This window comes from Branchiostoma lanceolatum, chromosome 3 (genome assembly GCF_035083965.1).
Source record: "Branchiostoma lanceolatum isolate klBraLanc5 chromosome 3, klBraLanc5.hap2, whole genome shotgun sequence".
In the NCBI taxonomy this organism is placed as follows: Eukaryota; Metazoa; Chordata; class Leptocardii; order Amphioxiformes; family Branchiostomatidae; genus Branchiostoma; species Branchiostoma lanceolatum.
Genome location: NC_089724.1, coordinates 27,158,695 through 27,178,089, shown reverse-complemented (window position 1 = coordinate 27,178,089; position 19,395 = coordinate 27,158,695). Strand labels below are relative to the sequence as shown.

At 41.4% G+C, this 19,395-nt stretch overlaps 1 protein-coding gene across 1 annotated transcript; it reads left to right on the top strand.

Annotated features, from left to right (window-relative positions):
* Nucleotides 1-837: 837 nt before the first annotated feature.
* LOC136429492 (sodium-dependent lysophosphatidylcholine symporter 1-like) lies at nt 838-14,260 on the top strand. Its single transcript, XM_066419322.1, has 11 exons — nt 838-969; nt 1,992-2,116; nt 5,290-5,416; nt 5,961-6,039; nt 6,953-7,069; nt 8,551-8,675; nt 10,715-10,798; nt 12,240-12,343; nt 12,740-12,877; nt 13,333-13,509; nt 14,110-14,260. The coding sequence occupies exons 1-11, from the start codon at nt 838-840 to the stop codon at nt 14,258-14,260; spliced, it is 1,359 nt and encodes a 452-aa protein (XP_066275419.1).
* Nucleotides 14,261-19,395: the final 5,135 nt, after the last annotated feature.

The window sequence follows — 19,395 nt, the reverse complement described above, 5'->3', positions numbered from 1 at the left end:
GAATAATGATTTGTCAGGGGAGTTTGGCCAACGTTGGATAATATTTGCCAGGCGGACTCTCCTGTACAGTTACTGTAACATGGGCGAGAATTTACTAGTACCGACCATAATAGTTCGTATTAATGTGACTGTTATGATATCTTTACAAAATAAACAAGGCATTACCAGCTAAGAAGACATGTGTTATTTCTTTTAGACCTGCAGTTGATATTCGTATTTTCTGTACATGGCTGTGCACATGGCGCGAGAATGGTAAAGTTGGTCCGGGCTGAGATGACTGTCACGGTGGACACCAAAGCCGGCATCATCGTGACCTCAATCAAAAGCGCGGCCTACTTGCCGAAGTGATCTCACATTACAGAGAACAAAGACACGATCAGTCTAGCCTTTCCTGGTGTACATGCATGAGAATATTGGGACAGATGTTTGTTAACACATTACACGTTGTTAAATTATCAATATGACTAGTTTTCGCATAGCCTGGAATGTCATATCATACGCACAGCACCCGAGCAATGGCCACTATTTTGACCTCCGTGAGTTGTCAGATTCGACCTACATGTATCTTTTCCTCGAATTCAGGTGTGCAGAGGGCAATGATCATTGAGAAGGTGTTGGATACATCGCATATGATTATGCAGCAAGGAATCGAAAGTCAGATGTTCGAAGCAGTTAAGTATATTGCCACGACTGACGTCATCACCATCAACAAAACTATCGGTGTCTTCCATTTTGAATCAAACTAAATCAAATTCGCTGTGTACAAATGAGGTAACATTATACCACGAGGCTTATGACAACAGTGAGTGGCAGGCTTTGTAAGACAGTCCTAGAAAAATGGCGGCCGTGCGTGTGGAGCCGCTGTCCATCCGTGAGAAGGTATGTTTCGCGTTAGGGGAGTTCCCTTCGGCTATGATGTACGACGTTCTGTCCCTGTACGCCAACATATTCCTCTTGGAGGTGGTGCAGGTATGTAACAAATCATTCTCTTTTCGCTTGGATATCATTGTGTATATGGATGCCGCGTGTGTTGTTTTAAGTTGTATTTCATTAATTCTTGGGGATGTGAACGTCAGAAGAATAGATTTACGTAATCATGAATCATGGATGAATTATCAAGGAGATGTTACAGATTCTTATCACACCGATTCCTGGCTAACCCAGTGTGGTTTTAAAGAACACACGGCCTAGCGGCAGGCCTGTACATATCTACTGCACCAATATCACTATAAAATGTATCTGACACACTAAACATCGCATTTTAAACATATCCTGATGGCACAATACCTGACAATCTTTTCTGTGACACGTTTGTTTTACGTGCGCCACTTCCATGTGTGAATCCATGGAATACGTGTTTACAAGTTACTTAACTGAAAAGGATTATGCAGACTGCTAGTAATGATCCCGCTGTTTATCTTTCGAAAGTTCTTAATCCCATATTGGTTTCTATCACAGGAAAGTGACAAAAGTATGTATTTTTTGTGCTGTTTATCGTTGGTATGATGGTTTACAGAACAAAATAGCATTTTTCATAGTATGAAAAATGCTATTTTGTTCTGTAAACCATCTTTTTACCATTATATAATCATGGCAGGATGCGGCGTAGCAGTGATCTATGTGATAACAAGGATATTAGTATTGTTTTCATTCCGGGTTTTTATTCCCATAGATCTAACCTTCAGCTTCAGACCCAGAATATGTTATAGGTTTCCAAACATTCGAAATAGAACAGACTTACGCGTACGGATACATAGGAATACTTGTAGTGTTCTTTCGTCGACAGTGATTTGCCCTCTTTTTAAGGTAATTCCTGATCAAGACTATATACATGGCCTCCGTCGGGCAGTATTGACCATGGTAAAATCCTGATCAAGACTACAGCTAGAAATAGTGAAATACTCATTACGCAATGTTATGTATGGTTTTATTTACTTCAGTACCTATCCTAAACGTCTGTTGTTGATGTTGTTGTTGTTGGTTTTGGTCAGCTGACTCCCCTCGCGGCAACTGCAGTAATTTTCGGGAGCCGTGTTTGTGACGTGCTGGCGTATCCTCTCCTCATCCCGGCTCTCAACGCGTTCAAGCCGAACACTTGGGGCAAGTATAAAACATGGTGCGTGCTTACAACTATTTATTATCTCCATGAAAATGGACATATTGTTTTGGGTGTGTCTGTGTGTCTGTTTGTCTGTTTGTCTGTTTGTGTGACTACTGTAGTCAGCACAACTCAAGAACCTCTCGATTGATTATGATGATATTTTGTATGTGGGCAGGTGTTGTGCAGCCGAAATTCAAGGTTGATTTTGGGTCCCCTGGTATGTGACCTTGGTACTGCAGCAGAACTTCAATTATTGTATCTTTTGACCTGGACGTGCTGTGGTCTTGATTTTTTGGTTGGCAGATAGCTTGTGATGTAATGAAGAAGTGGTGTAGGTTTGGGCCCCCTAGCAGCTTTCTCTGGACCTACAGGGGCGTTTTTGTGAAAATCGTCTAAGGAGAATAACTGAACGAGGGAACAACGGATTTCCATGATATTTAGTATGCAGGTAGCTTAGATAGAGATATACACAATGAAGTGCAAATTATGCTAATTGGGACTTAATTTTTTTCAGTTGTACCGAACACACTGAAGGGAATATGTTCTCCTCAGACAACAAAGGCTTTCCAATTATTCTTCCAACGTTTCGGTAGACATTCTGCTACTTCCCTTAGAGCAATACTGGCTGTACTTCGTACTGCTGCTAGGATGCGGTCCCAAACGTGACTACGCTATGTTAAACCATTAAATCATTAAAATTAACAGCAGTCGTCTGTCATTAGAATAAACAGCAGTCGTCTGTCATTAGAATAAACAGCAGCCGTCTGTCATTAGAATAAACAGCAGTCGTCTGTCATTAGAATAAACAGCAGTCGTCTGTCATTAGAATAAACAGCAGCCGTCTGTCATTAGAATAAACAGCAGCCGTCTGTCATTAGAATAAACAGCAGTCGTCTGTCATTAGAATAAACAGCAGCCGTCTGTCATTAGAATAAACAGCAGTCGTCTGTCATTAGAATAAACAGCAGTCGTCTGTCATTAGAATAAACAGCAGCCGTCTGTCATTAGAATAAACAGCAGCCGTCTGTCATTAGAATAAACAGCAGTCGTCTGTCATTAGAATAAACAGCAGTCGTCTGTCATTAGAATAAACAGTAGCCGTCTGTCATTAGAATAAACAGCAGCCGTCTGTCATTATCCTGAGGGTGATACTGGCTGATTCTCCTCCGCACTTCGCTGCTAGCATTGTGAAGAATGTGATACCAAACATGATATGATAGGAGTCTACATAGTGGTTTTAAGAGTGCTGACACTCTGGAACAAGTCACAGTGGATCCAAACATGAATTCCCCCATATAGTTTACGCTACTTATGCTGGACAGACTAACATGGGCTATACCATTTTCAGAATGGCAGCATCCACCATCATTATCTTTCTCTTCTACCATAGAGCCAAGCAGATGCTTCTACGTGCCGGGGTGGTACTGCAGTTAGTTAGGTGTTGCTGTAGTGGGAAGGATCCGGTCCCAAACTTGACTGCGCTTACGTTGACCCTTGATTTACATGATAAAACTAATCACGGACAATAAATTGAGATCTGACGTCTTTGCCAGAGTATTGAAATTACATCTACTCCTTCACATGGAGTTGGACTACGCTAACTACGTATACCCAGCCGGGCCCCTTTTTCCTGTGGAAAATTATCAGAAATTCACAATTTTACTGGCCGATGTCGAGTCCAAGTGTCCACAACAATATAGCCTACTTGTGGCATACGTATATATTGACGATTTTCACCGATTGGCAGAAGATCTCCCCACCGAAGATGACCTGACACTGCTATCTATTGGGCACACCGTTGTTAAACTATTACCTCTCCCGTGCTCTTACCGCCTGTGTTCAGATCACGCGCGCTCGCGCCGGATTGTACTCTCGCGAGAGCAGATTCAACATGGATGCCCTGTTATGCTTTGGTTCCATTTCCAATCCGGGGCCCGGCCGGGCTGTTTGAAAACTGAAAACTGCATATCAAGAAAATACAGAATATATTGATGGGAGTAATTTTTTTCTCGTTTTGTGTCTTTTGTTTCGTTTCCACAAGCTGTCCGGTCGGGCCCAGGATTGGAAATGGAACCTAAGCATAACAGGGCATCATATATTGATCCAAAGCCCTTCCAGTAATGACAGCGCGTTTTCGGTGAGGTACAGGTTTTCGGATTTGTCACTGGTTCAAGTTTGGTTGCTGTTGAGATGCAAACCCCTTTGAAGAAAGAGATAAGATGTATTTTATTGACTTGTCGCAGTTTACATACACTGAATTGAACAAAAAAACAATGTACAGTACGTTCACAAGTTTCGCTGCTGTCAGCGTACATATAATCATATTCATATATAAAATCCAGTACATAAAACACATTTTAGACAATATTGTTTCTCCAAAAAAATTAGCAACATTCGCAAATATGGTGCAGAAAAATATACTAGTTACTGAACTGAACACTCCCAAGGCAAACACACAGAGATTCAGTAACTGATACTGGTTAAGCAGTTTCGTGAGGTACGGTATCGGCGAGTTACTGAATCTCAGTGTATTCGCCCTAGGAATGTTCAGTTTGTGCCCATTTCGTGTGCATCTACCCGAGATTTCAGATCTTCTACTCTAGCCTGTGTTCGAATTCGGAACCTAGCAGGGATCTGCCAAACTTCAAATAGTCTCTCGCGCCTTTCAGACAGGGTGGTGAGACCCAGCTGAGTCAGTTGATCCAAATACTAGTTACTTTCCCAATACATAGCTTATCTAACACATCCTCGTTCACCAGGACCCTTCCGCTCCACGTTACATCGCTCGCGTAAAGGGCCCTGGTAACATGGGCTGGCATCCATGGTTATTGCAGGTCGACGAGACTTGCTCATGAATAATTAAAGAGCTAACCCTTATTTGGCACAAATGGCAGTTGTAGCTCATGAATAGTTAATGAGCTAACCCTTATTTGGCACAAACGGCAGTTGTAGCTCATGAATAATTAATGAGCTAGCCGTAACACGTAACCTGATTGGTTGATAGCTTCCCAGCGTTCTTTGCGCGCTGGCTTCCGATGAGAGGAAGCAAACGGTTTTTAACCCCTCTGATTGGCTGAAGCTGTTTTGGTGGCGATATCGTCATAACCATCACGGGCAGCCCATTTTACCAGGGCCAATACGCGAGCGATGTAACGTGGGTGATCTAACATAGTCTATACCATTTTCAGGATGACAGCAGCCACCGTCATCATCATCCCCTCCTACGTGTTGGCGTGGTACGTCCCGGCTGTTGACAATGGAGGGAAAATCGCCTGGTACCTGATAATCTACAGCATGTTTTTGATGTCCCAAACGGTGAGGCATTCCTGATTTGTAAGTAGTTTTGATGAGCCGTTTAAAACATACAAGTGTTGTAAATAGCAGGTTTATGAAAAATATAATGCAATGCGCTGTATGATAACTGCTTCTTCCATGAGTAAGATACAATTGGGTACCTAACTTCGGTTGGGGAGGTAAATAGCGGTGGAAGGAGAGTGATGTTTCCGCCTCTCAATACGATGCCCTAGGCACAGTTGATAACAACCCGCTTCTCATGTGGCCTGAAAAAAGGCTATAGGATTACATTTTACCCTAAAACAAATACATTGTGTATACAATTTTCATCTTATCTTGACACGTACACTGTTAAAGCATAGATTGTACCGAAACAGTGAAATATATCTGTGATCCGAAAGTTAGTTAGTTAAAATCCTCCCACACCATAATTGATGTATAGGGCGGCATCCACCATGGATGATGACACTGATGGTGATCCGAAAGACACGCTTATTATTGTTTATGAGAAATGCTCAACCGCAAGCTCAACCTTAACAAATACAAGTATTGGCTTTTATTGCAGGCCTACATGATTGCTTATCGTCCCCTGTTGATGTACATGACTGAAGTGCCAGCCGAGAGGGATTCAGCAACAACCTACCGTATGTACCATACGTCATCACTTTGTCATGCCTTTCCGGTTTGATTTTATTTCAGCTACAATTGTTTGACGACGCCTCAGTTATAGTATTGTGTGCGGTCTGGAATAATTCTAGGAATTGTACAGGAATGTGTCCACAGGAATTTCAGTCCACAGGACGATAACTCAAGAATTGCCGGACGCCGGACGAATTGTTTTCATGTATGGTAGATGGAATGGTAAGTGATTTGATATGGTATTCCAGCGGAACTTCCGGTGATGATTTGCATGATCATCTGATTATCATTAGGAGCTGATTTGCATAACAAATGAGGAAAGTTTATAAATCCTCTGCGATCCAATTTAGGACTCTCCAACACATGACATATGTAACTGAGAAAAATACGAATATTGATAGATATCAATTACGCAAATGAATAACTAATTTGTATAAATAATGACAAAAATTCTATAATTCCATAATGGTAAATGATGGGGATTTCATTCTGGCAGCATTTGGAAGTTAACAGCAGCATTTGGACATAATTGTATATCATCAGATCATAATTTATGAGGAAATAGCCTTCTTTGCTCAGATGAAACTTTCATGCTCTGAACAACGTTGTATAATTAGGGTAGAAAAGATGATCAACTGATGTAGTTTATGCAAATGAGGTCATTATCTGTATTATAGATAAGAGATCTTAATGATAACTCACTCTTAAAGGCTAACACCAGGAGGCCGTGGAACTCTAGATCTAGTCTTTCTCATGTTTTTCCACAAGCAGAGAAAGCCGTATGTACTATGATGTACTACAATGTTTGTCCTTCAGGAATGTTTTTGTGGTTTGAACCCGTGACCTTTCGAATGTTAGAAAATCGCTCTATCTACTAGACTGTTCCTCCTCACTTTTTGCTCCTATTTCCCTGTCTAGGAATAGTAGGCAGGATGTTGTCGTACCTCCTGGCGATTCTTGTCCACGGCCAAATCGTGGCAGCGTTCGGCACCACGGATTCGGCATCTTGTGCCAACTCCACAGTCACCAACACAAGTACGGGAATTGCTGCGAACCCGGTAACAAAAACAGTTATTCTAGTTTGTGTTTGTATGCTTGTTTGTTTGTTTGTTTGTTTGTTGAGTTTAATATATCTTTGTACGAGTGGTTTTGAAACAGAGGTGGAACTCGCGTCTCTAAGCCCTGTGTTGGTAGATAACACAAACTAAGATAGATGTACTGTACCTACCTAAGTAGTGAGTTTGTCTGTGTGTTACGTTTGTTTGTTTTATTCAGATCTCCATTAGTGATAGACAATATGCACTATTCTTCCTGGAGTCCCTATACAAATAAATTAAATGAAACAAAAACTATACAATTGGTTAACTGAGAATTCAACATTACAAATGTGGTGAAATCGTTTATTAGTACAATTATAAATACATGTAGATAAAGAAGGATAATGTGCCTATTTATGTTTTTTAAGTAGCCAATTTTCTACTTTACAGGAGACTGGTTACCTTGTCTCAGCTGGCACTGCTGGCGCAGTTATTGCGATTACTGTCGGCGCAACAGTCTTTGGAGTGAAGGAATATACAGGTCATCGATATTCTCCTAACACCTTTACAATAATGCTGAGTACCGGTACTGTGTACCGCTACTGTACCGTAAACATCGGTTAGATACAAGTCCAAATACCGGATCATGAAGTATCGGTACTGTACCGAAATAAATCTACACCAAGTCTATGCTTATTTTGTGACTGATCTCCTAACTTCATAGCCTCATGCAACACCAAACATGACCAAAGTGACACATTGGAACAGCGTTACTAATATGCGACAGATCATTTAGGAGGGCCGGGAGTTCTGATAGCAAGGCCAAGGGGCTTTGGCGGTAGGATTGGGACCTAGCTATAGTCTTTGAATAAAGATGCTGACAAGTTGTAAACAGCTTGTTAATGTTTCTGTCATTATTGAAGAAGTTCAGAAGAAAACATGTTAATTTGTACAATTGTTTAGGTACAGGTACAGGTACCGGACCTGTACCTAATCCCCTGTACCGATACCTGTACCTGTACCTGATGTTACGTTTAGGTACGCAGCACTACTTTAAAACTACTAATACTCTAGATATATCGAGGTATTTGAAAGATAAAGCAAAAGAAACTAGCACTTTATGGACTAATTACCAAAGCTATTCATGTATTGTTTCTTATCGTGCGTAGTGCGATCATCACTAGCCTGATTTCAATCAAGCCTCCTGTAATCGCTCGCCGCCCTGTAACTGCTCGGGGACAGAAACCCCCGGACAGCTGGAGTTTGCGTTATACAGACTAGATCATCACGGGACAATCAAATATCTAAATTTACCGTGTAACTACCAGGTTCAACCGTCCAACATGGCGGCCAATGCTTACGTCATAGTCACGTGACTGCAAACACGTCATAGATACAAAATGTTCACCAAAATATGCTGTGACACATCATGTAAATGAGATACACGCGATAACATAGGGTGTGCATTACCACATACAGGGAGTACGGTCCCCGGTGAGGACACGTCACGAGGAACCCTGCTGAAGGACATCTGGGAAGTCTGTACCTTCCGTCCATTCGCTGATCTGCTGGGCGTGGGATGTCTGTCAATCTTTGGCAACGCTGTGAGTTGTGGTTCCTTAAATAAGTAAACAACGTAAGCAAGAACTTTTAGGTAGTGTTCGCTTATTCAAGGTTAATATCTCGCATATAGGTTCATTTAGTTGTGTCCAAAGACATATCTTATGCAACTGCTGTTACTCCGATGCAACGTCGACCAAAGAGAACAAAAGAGGTTCGGCAAGTTATAATATGTTTAAACAGCAGGCTAATTGCTGTATACGCATTACGTTCTGTCGACGTGCTGGTTCCTTATGGAGTATATTTGTCAGCAATAGTTGACGCTAAACCCTTAAACACATGAACCTATTTTTGCGACTAAAATGACTGAACGGGGTCAAAAATAACCCCAAAATGTTTTGTTCTGTAAAATGTCCCTGTTTACTTTTTTCCCTGATTGTTATCCGTACATTGCTTCATCAATGTAAGGGGATTGTTCTGGCATGTTTAGGTATGAATAATTCCTGTTCATTATTATAATTTATGCAAAAAGATCTGAAGGACCAGGTCTTGAACTATTCCTACTTAGACCGGGAGAGGATTTTTTAAGCCCTTGCCAAATTTCATGTTGCATGACTAATGAACAGCTTACACTAAAGCCACCAAACTTGGTGACTTTTCATAAAATGCCCGTAACAAAATTTTCAGATTAATAAAGTAAGGTCACCGTTTTTTGTGTTGCCATGGCAACGGATTTGTGACAGGCATATTTTATAAAATCTGCTAATTTCAGTTCAAACAATGACGTTTCGAGGCTTTGTTGGTTCGCCAAATGCGTTTTCTTACATTGTCATCACCATCAGTACATCCAATGTAACTTTTATGATTTAATAGTGATATCTTATGCTGATTTGATGACGTCATCTGTCAAAATCCAAGATGGCGGCTAGAATCACATAAAATTACGTCATCATGACGTCATATTACGTCTCTTAGTTTTGATGTCGATGATTTACGTATACAGGGTCATTGACCTATCAATGATCTTAAGATGACCTCAATGATACACGTATGTCAATAATTTCTAAGGCTTTCTATCAAAGCCCTGTGAATGATCTCAATGGCCAATTGTTTTTGGTAGCGCATCGCGGTTGCTCAAACGACCTCCTCTATTTCAAAATATAATCTCTACTTGTCGATTTTTGACTCACTATCAGCTATTTTCCATCGTCGTCAAGTGTCGCACAAACATCGAGTCAGCATCTAACAAACACAGTCCTCCGTTTTCACCACAGTTGCAGCAATGGTCCGTGGCACTCGCAGTTCAATATGCCTTTGGCCTTGAAGGTCAACTACAGAACCTTCTCCTCGCTCTTTTGGTAACGATATTTTTATTTTCAAACTTCGGTTTAAAAAGCTGTTGTAAGAGTTTCATCCGTTGCAATTTCAATAGCGGGCGTCTTATGTATTATAACTGTATGCTGTATAGTTTTATGTTGTAAAATCTTATGTTATCTATGTATAGTATTTTGATGAAGGTTTGACATCCAGGTAATAAGATACGCCAAAAACAATTACCAAAGCAACTGGATAAGATTTTGAAACAGTCAGACGTTTCAGACAGCATCCGCTGTCTTTCGTCAGTGACTAACGATAGGACGGAGAATAAAGTGAATTAATCTTCTTTTAAAGACTACTTCAAGACATCCTAAATTGTCTTAACCTCATTAATACATCTATTCAGAGTTTTGGTATAAAACCCGGTATTCTCAGTCCTATCGTGAGTCACTGACGAAAGACAGCGGATGCTGTCTGAAACGTCTGACTGTTTCAAAATCTTATCCAGTTGCTTGAGTAATCATTTTTTGGCGTATGTATAGTATTATCGTCTCCTCTCCTTGGAAGAGTGGCTGCCAGTAGGCATCTAATGGAGAGTCGAAACGCCAGTAAGCACCAATATAGTACTAGTCGCCATTGACTCATTCATAAAAGTATGGTCATTAGCAAATTATGCCCGGTTGTGACTAAATGAAGTAGTTAGGCGTACATGAACACATTTAAGACTCATATTGACAAGGTTATGTGCTCCTTTTTTTCCAACTAGGGAGCACTTGTCCTGGGCGTCCCCATCGCTGCCCTGCTGTTGTCAAAGTTCGAGAAGCAGCTAGCCATGGCAGCTTTTAACGTGGTAATTAGCACTCATCTTGTGATATCATTGGTTTACCAAATAAGAAAGTTCGTTCCTCGAACTCCTAACGTCCAAACATCACAAGAACAACGAAACCGTTTATTCATGTTGCAATTGTATTGAAAGAAGAGAAAAGGCTATTTAAATATGGCTTGTTAACTGTTTATTGTCCTTGTTGTTTTGATAATACATTTACTCCTATACGAAAATATCAGGATTTGTTTCTTCTGCTTTGTACTCATAAGCAATAAGTCATAAAAAATTGAATATGATCCTTTAACTTCCGTTCAATTTGGTATTCTATTTGATTGTTTTCTTTCATTAGCTAGCTAGTTCATCGATTTTCGCCAAGTTATGTTCCTGTATAAAGATTTGCTTTCCTTCTTTTGTTTGATATTGTTTGCTTTAATATGTATGTATGTTGTATGGGCACCAAACTTCATCTTAATGTCAAATTGTATCCATAGCTCGCTGATCGATGGCATTGTACATTTACATTTCTATGTAGTGTCTTATCCCATCAGATGTTTAAATTCTGTGTATATATATACTTTTGATAGCTTCGAGATTGTTGATAGAAGGAGCCTGAAGTGAAATTATGCGGGAAACCAAATGTACCGTTTTCCATCTTTACAGTTGGTGGTAGCAGCTTCGGTGAGCATCATGTTTATTCCAGCAGGGCGACTCGACGTTCTTTTCGTCGTCTTCTCTCTCACTGGGTTTGGATTGGCCGGCACAAACCTCATCCCGTGGTACCGATGTAGAATTGTTTCATTTTTCTCCACCTAGTCTTTTGTACTCTCAATTGAAATTTATGAAAATTAAATTGATATGCACCGTTTTCTTCAGTACATTGCCATGACTTGAATTGATAACAAAATCCACCTCGTCGATGTTTTTGTTTCACATGCCCACTCAAATATTCAAGTCATTTTGGGAGGAGGGTTAATATTGATTCATCTGCATATTTGTCGTGCATTTTAATATTTCAGTCAATTGTTTTGTGAATCGTGTCATAAATATTTACGAAGATATGGCGTTAATTGATGCATTGTCGTTGGGAAGGCTGCTACAGTAGACGATACTAATTCATATATGAAAGTTAATCTATTATGCAATTCCGTACATAACGCATATGACTTACCAACAAGCTTTCAGTCATAGGCTTCGGGTCATTTCATCTTAAAAAGGGTCAGAGGTCTGACCGAAAAGTTCTTAGAAAGCGCATTTTTACATTGTTGCCTTCGAACACTGTAGTCAACTACAGTTTCTCTTTACACTCGGGTTAAGGCCTCGCAGAATTCCGCGAAGGTGTAGTACTACAGACCCAGAAAAAGCTTTAGTGAGTGTAGTCTATTAGAGAAGTAAGCTACGATATGTAGCACTACAGTTACCTTACGTAATACAGTGTGATGTCACGACTGCCTCTCGGCTTCTTCAGCTGCTTCCTCCCTTCACTGGTGGTTTCGCCCCCTACAGCAGTACCTCCACCGGGAGGCGGGGCAGCAGTACTGGCCAGGTACTGCTAGCACAGAGTCTTCCACTGTTTGTCTCCACTTCTGAACCACAGCCAGCGGGACGCCTTCTCCGCTAGGTTTTTAGTTGTTTCCCTCCTTCGAACACCTGCAGCACCTAGTGCCTTCCACATGGATTGGCTGATGAACCCTCTCGTTTCTACTTCCACGGGGTAACAGCTCGCTTTCCATCCTCTTTCTTTGCACGTGTGGACTAACTGCTGGTATTTCAATGCCTTTCTCTCATGTACCTCTTCTGCTCTCTCTTCCCAGGGGACTGTTAGCTCTATAAGTACCACCTGCTAAAATAACAAGTGTAAAGTGGGCCGTACTTTATGTGCAATGTTTATATATAATTAATATTGTTTGATGTTCGAATCCAGTCGTTCATTAGAATGATCGTGCCATCGTGATGTATTTTCCCCAGGACCATGCTGACTGACGTGGCCGATGACTTCAAAATCCAGAAAGGGAAGGGACGGGACATGCTGTTCCAGACGTTATTCCAGTCCCTTTATGTAACCGCCATACTACTCGCTTCGGTCACCTCCTTAGTCGCTTTGGAGTAAGGAAACATATATTTCTAAGATGTTCAAGATGTATCCATGAGAAACAAACAAAATGAACGCAATTGTTTTGTAATAGATTAATTGTAAAAAAAAAAGGCAAGAACGTAATAATGTATTGATAATAATTTACAAACTGTAACACCATAATTTCAATATGATAATGCTAAACAATCAAGAAGAAGAAAGGATTGGGTCTATAGAGTACATATATTGTAACCACTTAGCAAAATGGTAGCGGTACACTGAAAATTATAATTTTCAAGAGACAGATTCTATTCATCGGTGGCCAGAAATGCATCCTTTGCACAAACTTCGAGCGATTAAGATAATCAATTGGTTTAAAAGGTTTCCTTCACATCGATGCTACACACTGTTGCAATGTTTTCCTGGGTCTCCTGTGAATGGTAGCTGCTCAGAGAAAATAGAACATGCTTCTTGCCATCTCCTGCAGGATCGGTGGTTACCAGACCGGTGCCTGTACCCAGCCGGACTCAGTCGCCTTCACCACCCGCCTGCTGGTCTCCTTCATCCCGGCAGGAGTGATGTTCCTCAGCCTGGTCTTCCTCTGGCGGTACCAGCTCACGGGCGAGAGACTCCGCACAAACAAGGCTGTGCTAGAAGAACGAAGGTAATTATTTTGTCTGACGGAAATCTTTAAACGTTACAGGCTGGCTGATGGTTAGGGGCTAGCTGCAAAAAGTGTATTATAAGCCCCCCAGAAAGGCCGGTCAGAGCCTGCTATGGAGGCTAGAGATAGGGGCTTTAAACGTGGAAGTTGCATGGTATATTGGAATATTTTATAACAATCACGTGTCAAACGCGTCGATTCTGGGGTAATGCGAATAGATGCTTATAAATTGTATTATGGAGAAATCTGTACGCCAACTGAAAATTTGGACTCACTGTAATCTTCGACTTAAACTAGCTTCCGTTACAGACTCTTTCCGGTTGTTTTCTTTTTCGGCTAGCATTAAGAAAAAAAGGTAATAAGAAAACGGTAAATGGAAAAGGAAACAGCCGAAAGATGCCTGCAACGGAGGCTAGGCTCAAACGCTCATTCCTCTTCAGTTATCTGATCTAATTGCTCTGAATCGTATGCACGTGTGACGTAAGCAATGGGTGAAAGATTGTTGGAAGCCGATATCGTTCCCCGCCCGGACGGTTGCTAAGAGCTGATACTGTTGCCATGGATCTTACCAATAGATACCACATTTTTCACCTCTCCCAGGACCCAGCAGGCTGCAGACAGCGGTAACTCCAGCGGGACGGCACCACAACCATCTCCGGACATGACGTCACATGACTTACCGGACAAACGCGGACCGGTGCAGCTGACTTACTTTGGGCCTTACGGTTCCTTCCGTTTTAAACGCCCTTAGTCCTTAGACTCATCTCCTCTATCTAGAGGGTGTAGTTTTATTAGGAGCAATGTGTCTCCTGTAGGGTCTGCAAATCTTACCTGACGAAAGAGATGATTAGATGATAAATAATGATATAAAGTAGTGTAATATGTAGACCGCGGAAAATAAGAAAGGTACAGTACATCGCTTTCATATGATGTAAACATTGATGCACGTCTAGATAAGTTCAAACAGCTTGATATTTGTAACTTTCAGAATCTGCTAGCTATAGTAACTAATTGCCTTATCCGTGTCAAATTACAACGTTATGGTAATCATAAGAACTAGCTCTGCGTGTCTTCAAGTTGTATTCTGTTACAATTTGTTGACCGCGGAAAATACGGAAGGTACATCGCTTTCATATGATGTAAGCATTAATGCACATCTAGATAAGTTAAAACAGTTTGATATTTGTAACTTTCAGAATCTGCCAGCTATAGTAACTAATTACCTTATCTGTGTCAAATTACAACGTTATGGTAATCATAAGAACTAGCTCTGCATGACGTCAAGTTGTATCCCGTTGCAAAATCGACATATATAACAGATCATGCCTATACTGGACAGAAGCTAAGAGATGGATCCGATGTTTTGATAAATCTACAAGAGAGGGGCAGAGGTCGCTGCAAACATGCAGCTTCAAATAAGTTGGTCTTGTGAAATGTGAAACCGCCAAGCCTATGACAACGGGGCAGCCTGTTTCAACAGCCGTGTGAAACCATGGGCGTCGGCAGCCTCTACCAGGCCCCGCGGATCCCTGGGAAAATAGAGTCGGCTACAGAGAGAGGGTCAAATCTGCAATACTGGGCCTGCGAATGAAACCCTCGATGGCCAAACTCCCCTGGCAAATATTCTCCCATAGCCGGCGCGGTTAGTGGTAGGGACTAGGGCGTCGGTACGGAGACTTTGTTTTGGTCTCTGATTTTCCAGAGGAGTTTAGCCACCGTTGGATAACATTTGCCAGACGGACTCTACTGTTCAGTTACTCGCCCTATTTTCATCAAACTTTCTACTATCCATGACCCCTCACATACTATATAGGAAGGCGCCTGGTGGAGGCTAGCCTCTGTCCAGTCGTGAGAATCCATCATGTCTGAGGGACATTTGAAGAACCAGTCTGTTATAACCATAGTGCCAAGAGATTACTGTACATGTACATGATGCCGCCCGTTGATGTTCAAACTTACATGTAGATGCCAACCACACGGGTAATTCTTTTGCCATACTGGGAGAGGATTTAGTGGTACCGACCATAATAGTTTGTATCAATATGCTATGTTTACAAAATAAACAAGGCATTACCAGCTAACCAGACCTGTGTTATTTCTTTTAGACCTACAGTTGAAATCGGTGTTTTCTATACATGGCTATGTCCATGACGCGAGAATTGGTAAAGTTGCCCCGGGCTTTGACGACTTTCACGGTGGACACCAATGCCGGCATTATCGTGACCTCAATCAAAAGCGCGGCCTACTTGCCGAAGTGATCTCACATTACAGAGAACAAAGACACGATCAGTCTAGCCTTTCCTGGTGTACATGCATGAGAATATTGGGACAGATGTTTGTTAACACATTACACGTTGTTAAATTATCAATATGAATAGTTTTCGCATAGCCTGGAATGTCATATCATACGCACAGCACCCGAGCAATGGCCACTATTTTGACCTCCGTGAGTTGTCAGATTCGACCTACACGTATCTTTTCCTCGAATTCAGGTGTGCAGAGGGCAATGATCATTGAGAAGGTGTTGGATACATCGCATATAATTATGCAGCAAGGAATCGAAAGTCAGATGTTCGAAGCAGTTAAGTATATTGCCACGACTGACGTCATCACCATCAACAAAACTATCGGTGTCTTCCATTTTGAATCAAAATAAATCAAATTCGCTGTGTACAAATGAGGTAACATTATACCACGAGGCTTATGACAACAGTGATCGGCAGGCTTTGTAAGACAGTCCTAGAAAAATGGCGGCCGTGCGTGTGGAGCCGCTGTCCCTCCGTGAGAAGCTGTGTTACGCCGTGGGGGAGTTCTCCGGGGTTATGATGTACGACATCATCTCCCTGTACGCCAACATCTTCTTACTGGAGGTGGTGAAGGTAAGGATTTGTGCATTTTGGTCTCTTCTTGAATGTTCTCCAGTGTCCTTTTTAGGTCAGCGAAAATGTTGTAGATGTTACCCTGATTCTCTCAAGGCCTATCGTCAACAGTAGGTATAAAATCTAAAGGAATCGTCATTACACCCTTTATATATCTGAAATTGCATAGGCTACTCAAGGACTAGACTTTTCGCTCCTGTGAAAAAGTAACATCTCTAGACGTGGTCTGTATGTGGACATCCTTGTGTTATATCGATGTTCCCTATGTTGTTTTAAGCTGCATGTCATTAATAGTTCCTCCTGAATTCCATCATAGGCAAGTGATAAATGTACGTACATTTTTCGCACAACTATTTATCGTTGATACAGATATATGAAAATTGCTAGTCTGTTCTGTAATTTAGTGTTAACTAAAAGTCCGCCATTTTCTTAATGGCAGGATGTGGCGTAGCAGTGATATATGTGATGACAAGGAGCTTGATCCTGTTTGAACAGCCTTAGACATTTTACACCCGATTTACGGATGGTTCTATCAACAGTAGCCTCTATCCTAATATTCTGTTGCTGTTATTGTTGCTCAGCTGACTCCCCTCGCGGCAACTGTAGTAATTTTCGGGAGCCGTGTTTGGGACGTCCTGGCGTATCCTCTCCTCATCCCAGTCCTCAACGCGTCCAAGCCGAACACGTGGGGCAAACATAAAACCTGGTGCGTGCTTTATACAACTATCTCTTTGACATTTCAACTTTACAAACCCAACTATCGAGCACATTGAACTGAAAACGAGAATTGAGTATTTGTGCTACATATACTTCATGTTTGCTATGCCTATGTTAGTTTAGCGATTACGGGGTCTTTTTATGAATACGAATTGGTATTGCATTTTTCTTTTTTTCAGTGGAGTTGAATGTTCGATAGTTGTGTGCCGATTTCTTAAAAATAGAGAGAACGCTAGCGCGATCGTCGACCAGAAAAAACACCCCTCCCCAAAAATGGTATGGCCACCCTGTGACGTCACAATTCAAGATGGCGGTCACAGCACATGCCAACGGATCCAACAAAGGTTTTGCTGCTACGCAAACCTGTAATTACGTTCTCCTCAGCCAATCAAAGCTTTTCACCTTTCAGCGTTTCAGTACGTAGTCGCTCTCACTACCTTCATCAAGGCAATACTGACTGGCTGTACTTTGTACTGCAGCTAGGTGTCGCTGTAGTGAGAAGGATGCGGTACCAAACGTGACTTCCCTACATTTAACCATTGATTTACCTACATGAGGGAACTAGGAAAGAGTTTTGATATTGTATAGTCCGCTTATGATATAGATATGGACTACGTAAGCCGCAACAGTGTATCTCATACCACATTCGAATCCCTTCCAATAATGACAGTGTTGGATATTGTTGCTCAACAGTAAATTTAATATGGGCTATTCCATTTTCAGGATGGCAGCAGCCACCATCATCACCATCCCCGCTTACGTGCTGAGTTGGTACGTCCCGGATATTGACAATGGAGGAAAGATCGCCTGGTACCTGATGTTCTACAGTGTGTACCTGGTGGCGCAAACGGTGCGTCATTCCAAATTTTACTTTATACTAGATTGTCCATGATATCACGATATACGTTCAAAGCTGTATGCTCAACCTTCTTTCCGCTTGCTCAACAGAATTTGATACATTCCGTCGTGGTGGCGTCGTGTGGCGCAAGTGTAGAGCGCGCGGCTGTCAAATAATGGGACCCGGGACGTAATCCCGGGTTGTGCCCAGAGACATGTCCGAACTTGCGCCCCGACGTTGTGCCCTTGGGAAAGGCACTTTCCTCACTTCACTCAAGTGTAAATGAGTACCTAGCTCATCTAGGGTTAGGGATTTCCCTCGGATAGGACGTTAAATGGAGGTCCCGTGTTTGGGGAGAGCCACACCCCGCGCACGTTAAAGAACCCACCACACCTTTCGAAAAAGAGTAGGGGCATGCCCCGGTGTGCGATGGTCCAAATCTTACAGTCCGGTCTGGGATGACATCTTGAAAAAAGTGATAGTTCACCTGTTATGTCAATCCTTCCACAAATGTGGTAAATCAAAATAAATAAATGAATGAATGAAATAAAATTCCATTCTATAGATAAATTCAAATACATTCTAGAAGGAGACAACCCTTACAGTGTACAGATAGGTAAATATATCAAAGAATGTTTAGATCTTAGAACTAGTAGTGTAAGTGATAGGTTAAACTCGACATGTTGAACTATTCATATACTTGTACGTAGGTTAATCATTTTGTATCCCGTTGTTTGTTGTTTGCATTGTATAGTTGTAGAAGACCTTACGAAAGTCGCTGTACTTTTGTTGTGTCAATAAAGATTTCTCCTATATAAAAAATTAGAAACTCTAATGACCCTTTCAAAATATGTAACGTTGGTATATGTAAATGAAAGGGTTAAGGAGCGTTAACGTTGACACCTAGAGTCAAGTCGGTTTGTAAACGCTAACTGTTGTGGCTGCCTTTTCCATGGCAATGGTCTTAGGCCACAGCAAGTAAATTTTATGGATGACATTCTCCGCAAACTCGAAAACAAAATGCAAAAAAGAGCTTGTTGTATCAGCATCTGAAGCAACTACACTGGGTATTCATTTGCGATGAAATACCTTGTGTATACAGCTCAATTAACCAGAACTTATATAATGTCCTTGCTAGAACAAATGCAGAAAACAGCTTGTTATACCATCATGGGCAGGAAGTACACTGGGTATTCAAATGCAATGTCAATGAAACACCTTAGACTGTCAACATTAAACTGTTCTTGAAGATGTGTATACAGCTCAATCAACTAGAACAAATGCAGAAAAATCATATTTGCTGCCAATTTTTGGCATGTTGACCACCGTCGAAGGGCAATGAAATTTCTTGTGTTGTTTTTTTCAAATGAGGCGAAAATTAGCGCCCTGATGTCATCCATAAAAATTACTTGCTGTGGCCTTATCAGTTTTGGAGAGACTACTGACATTAAT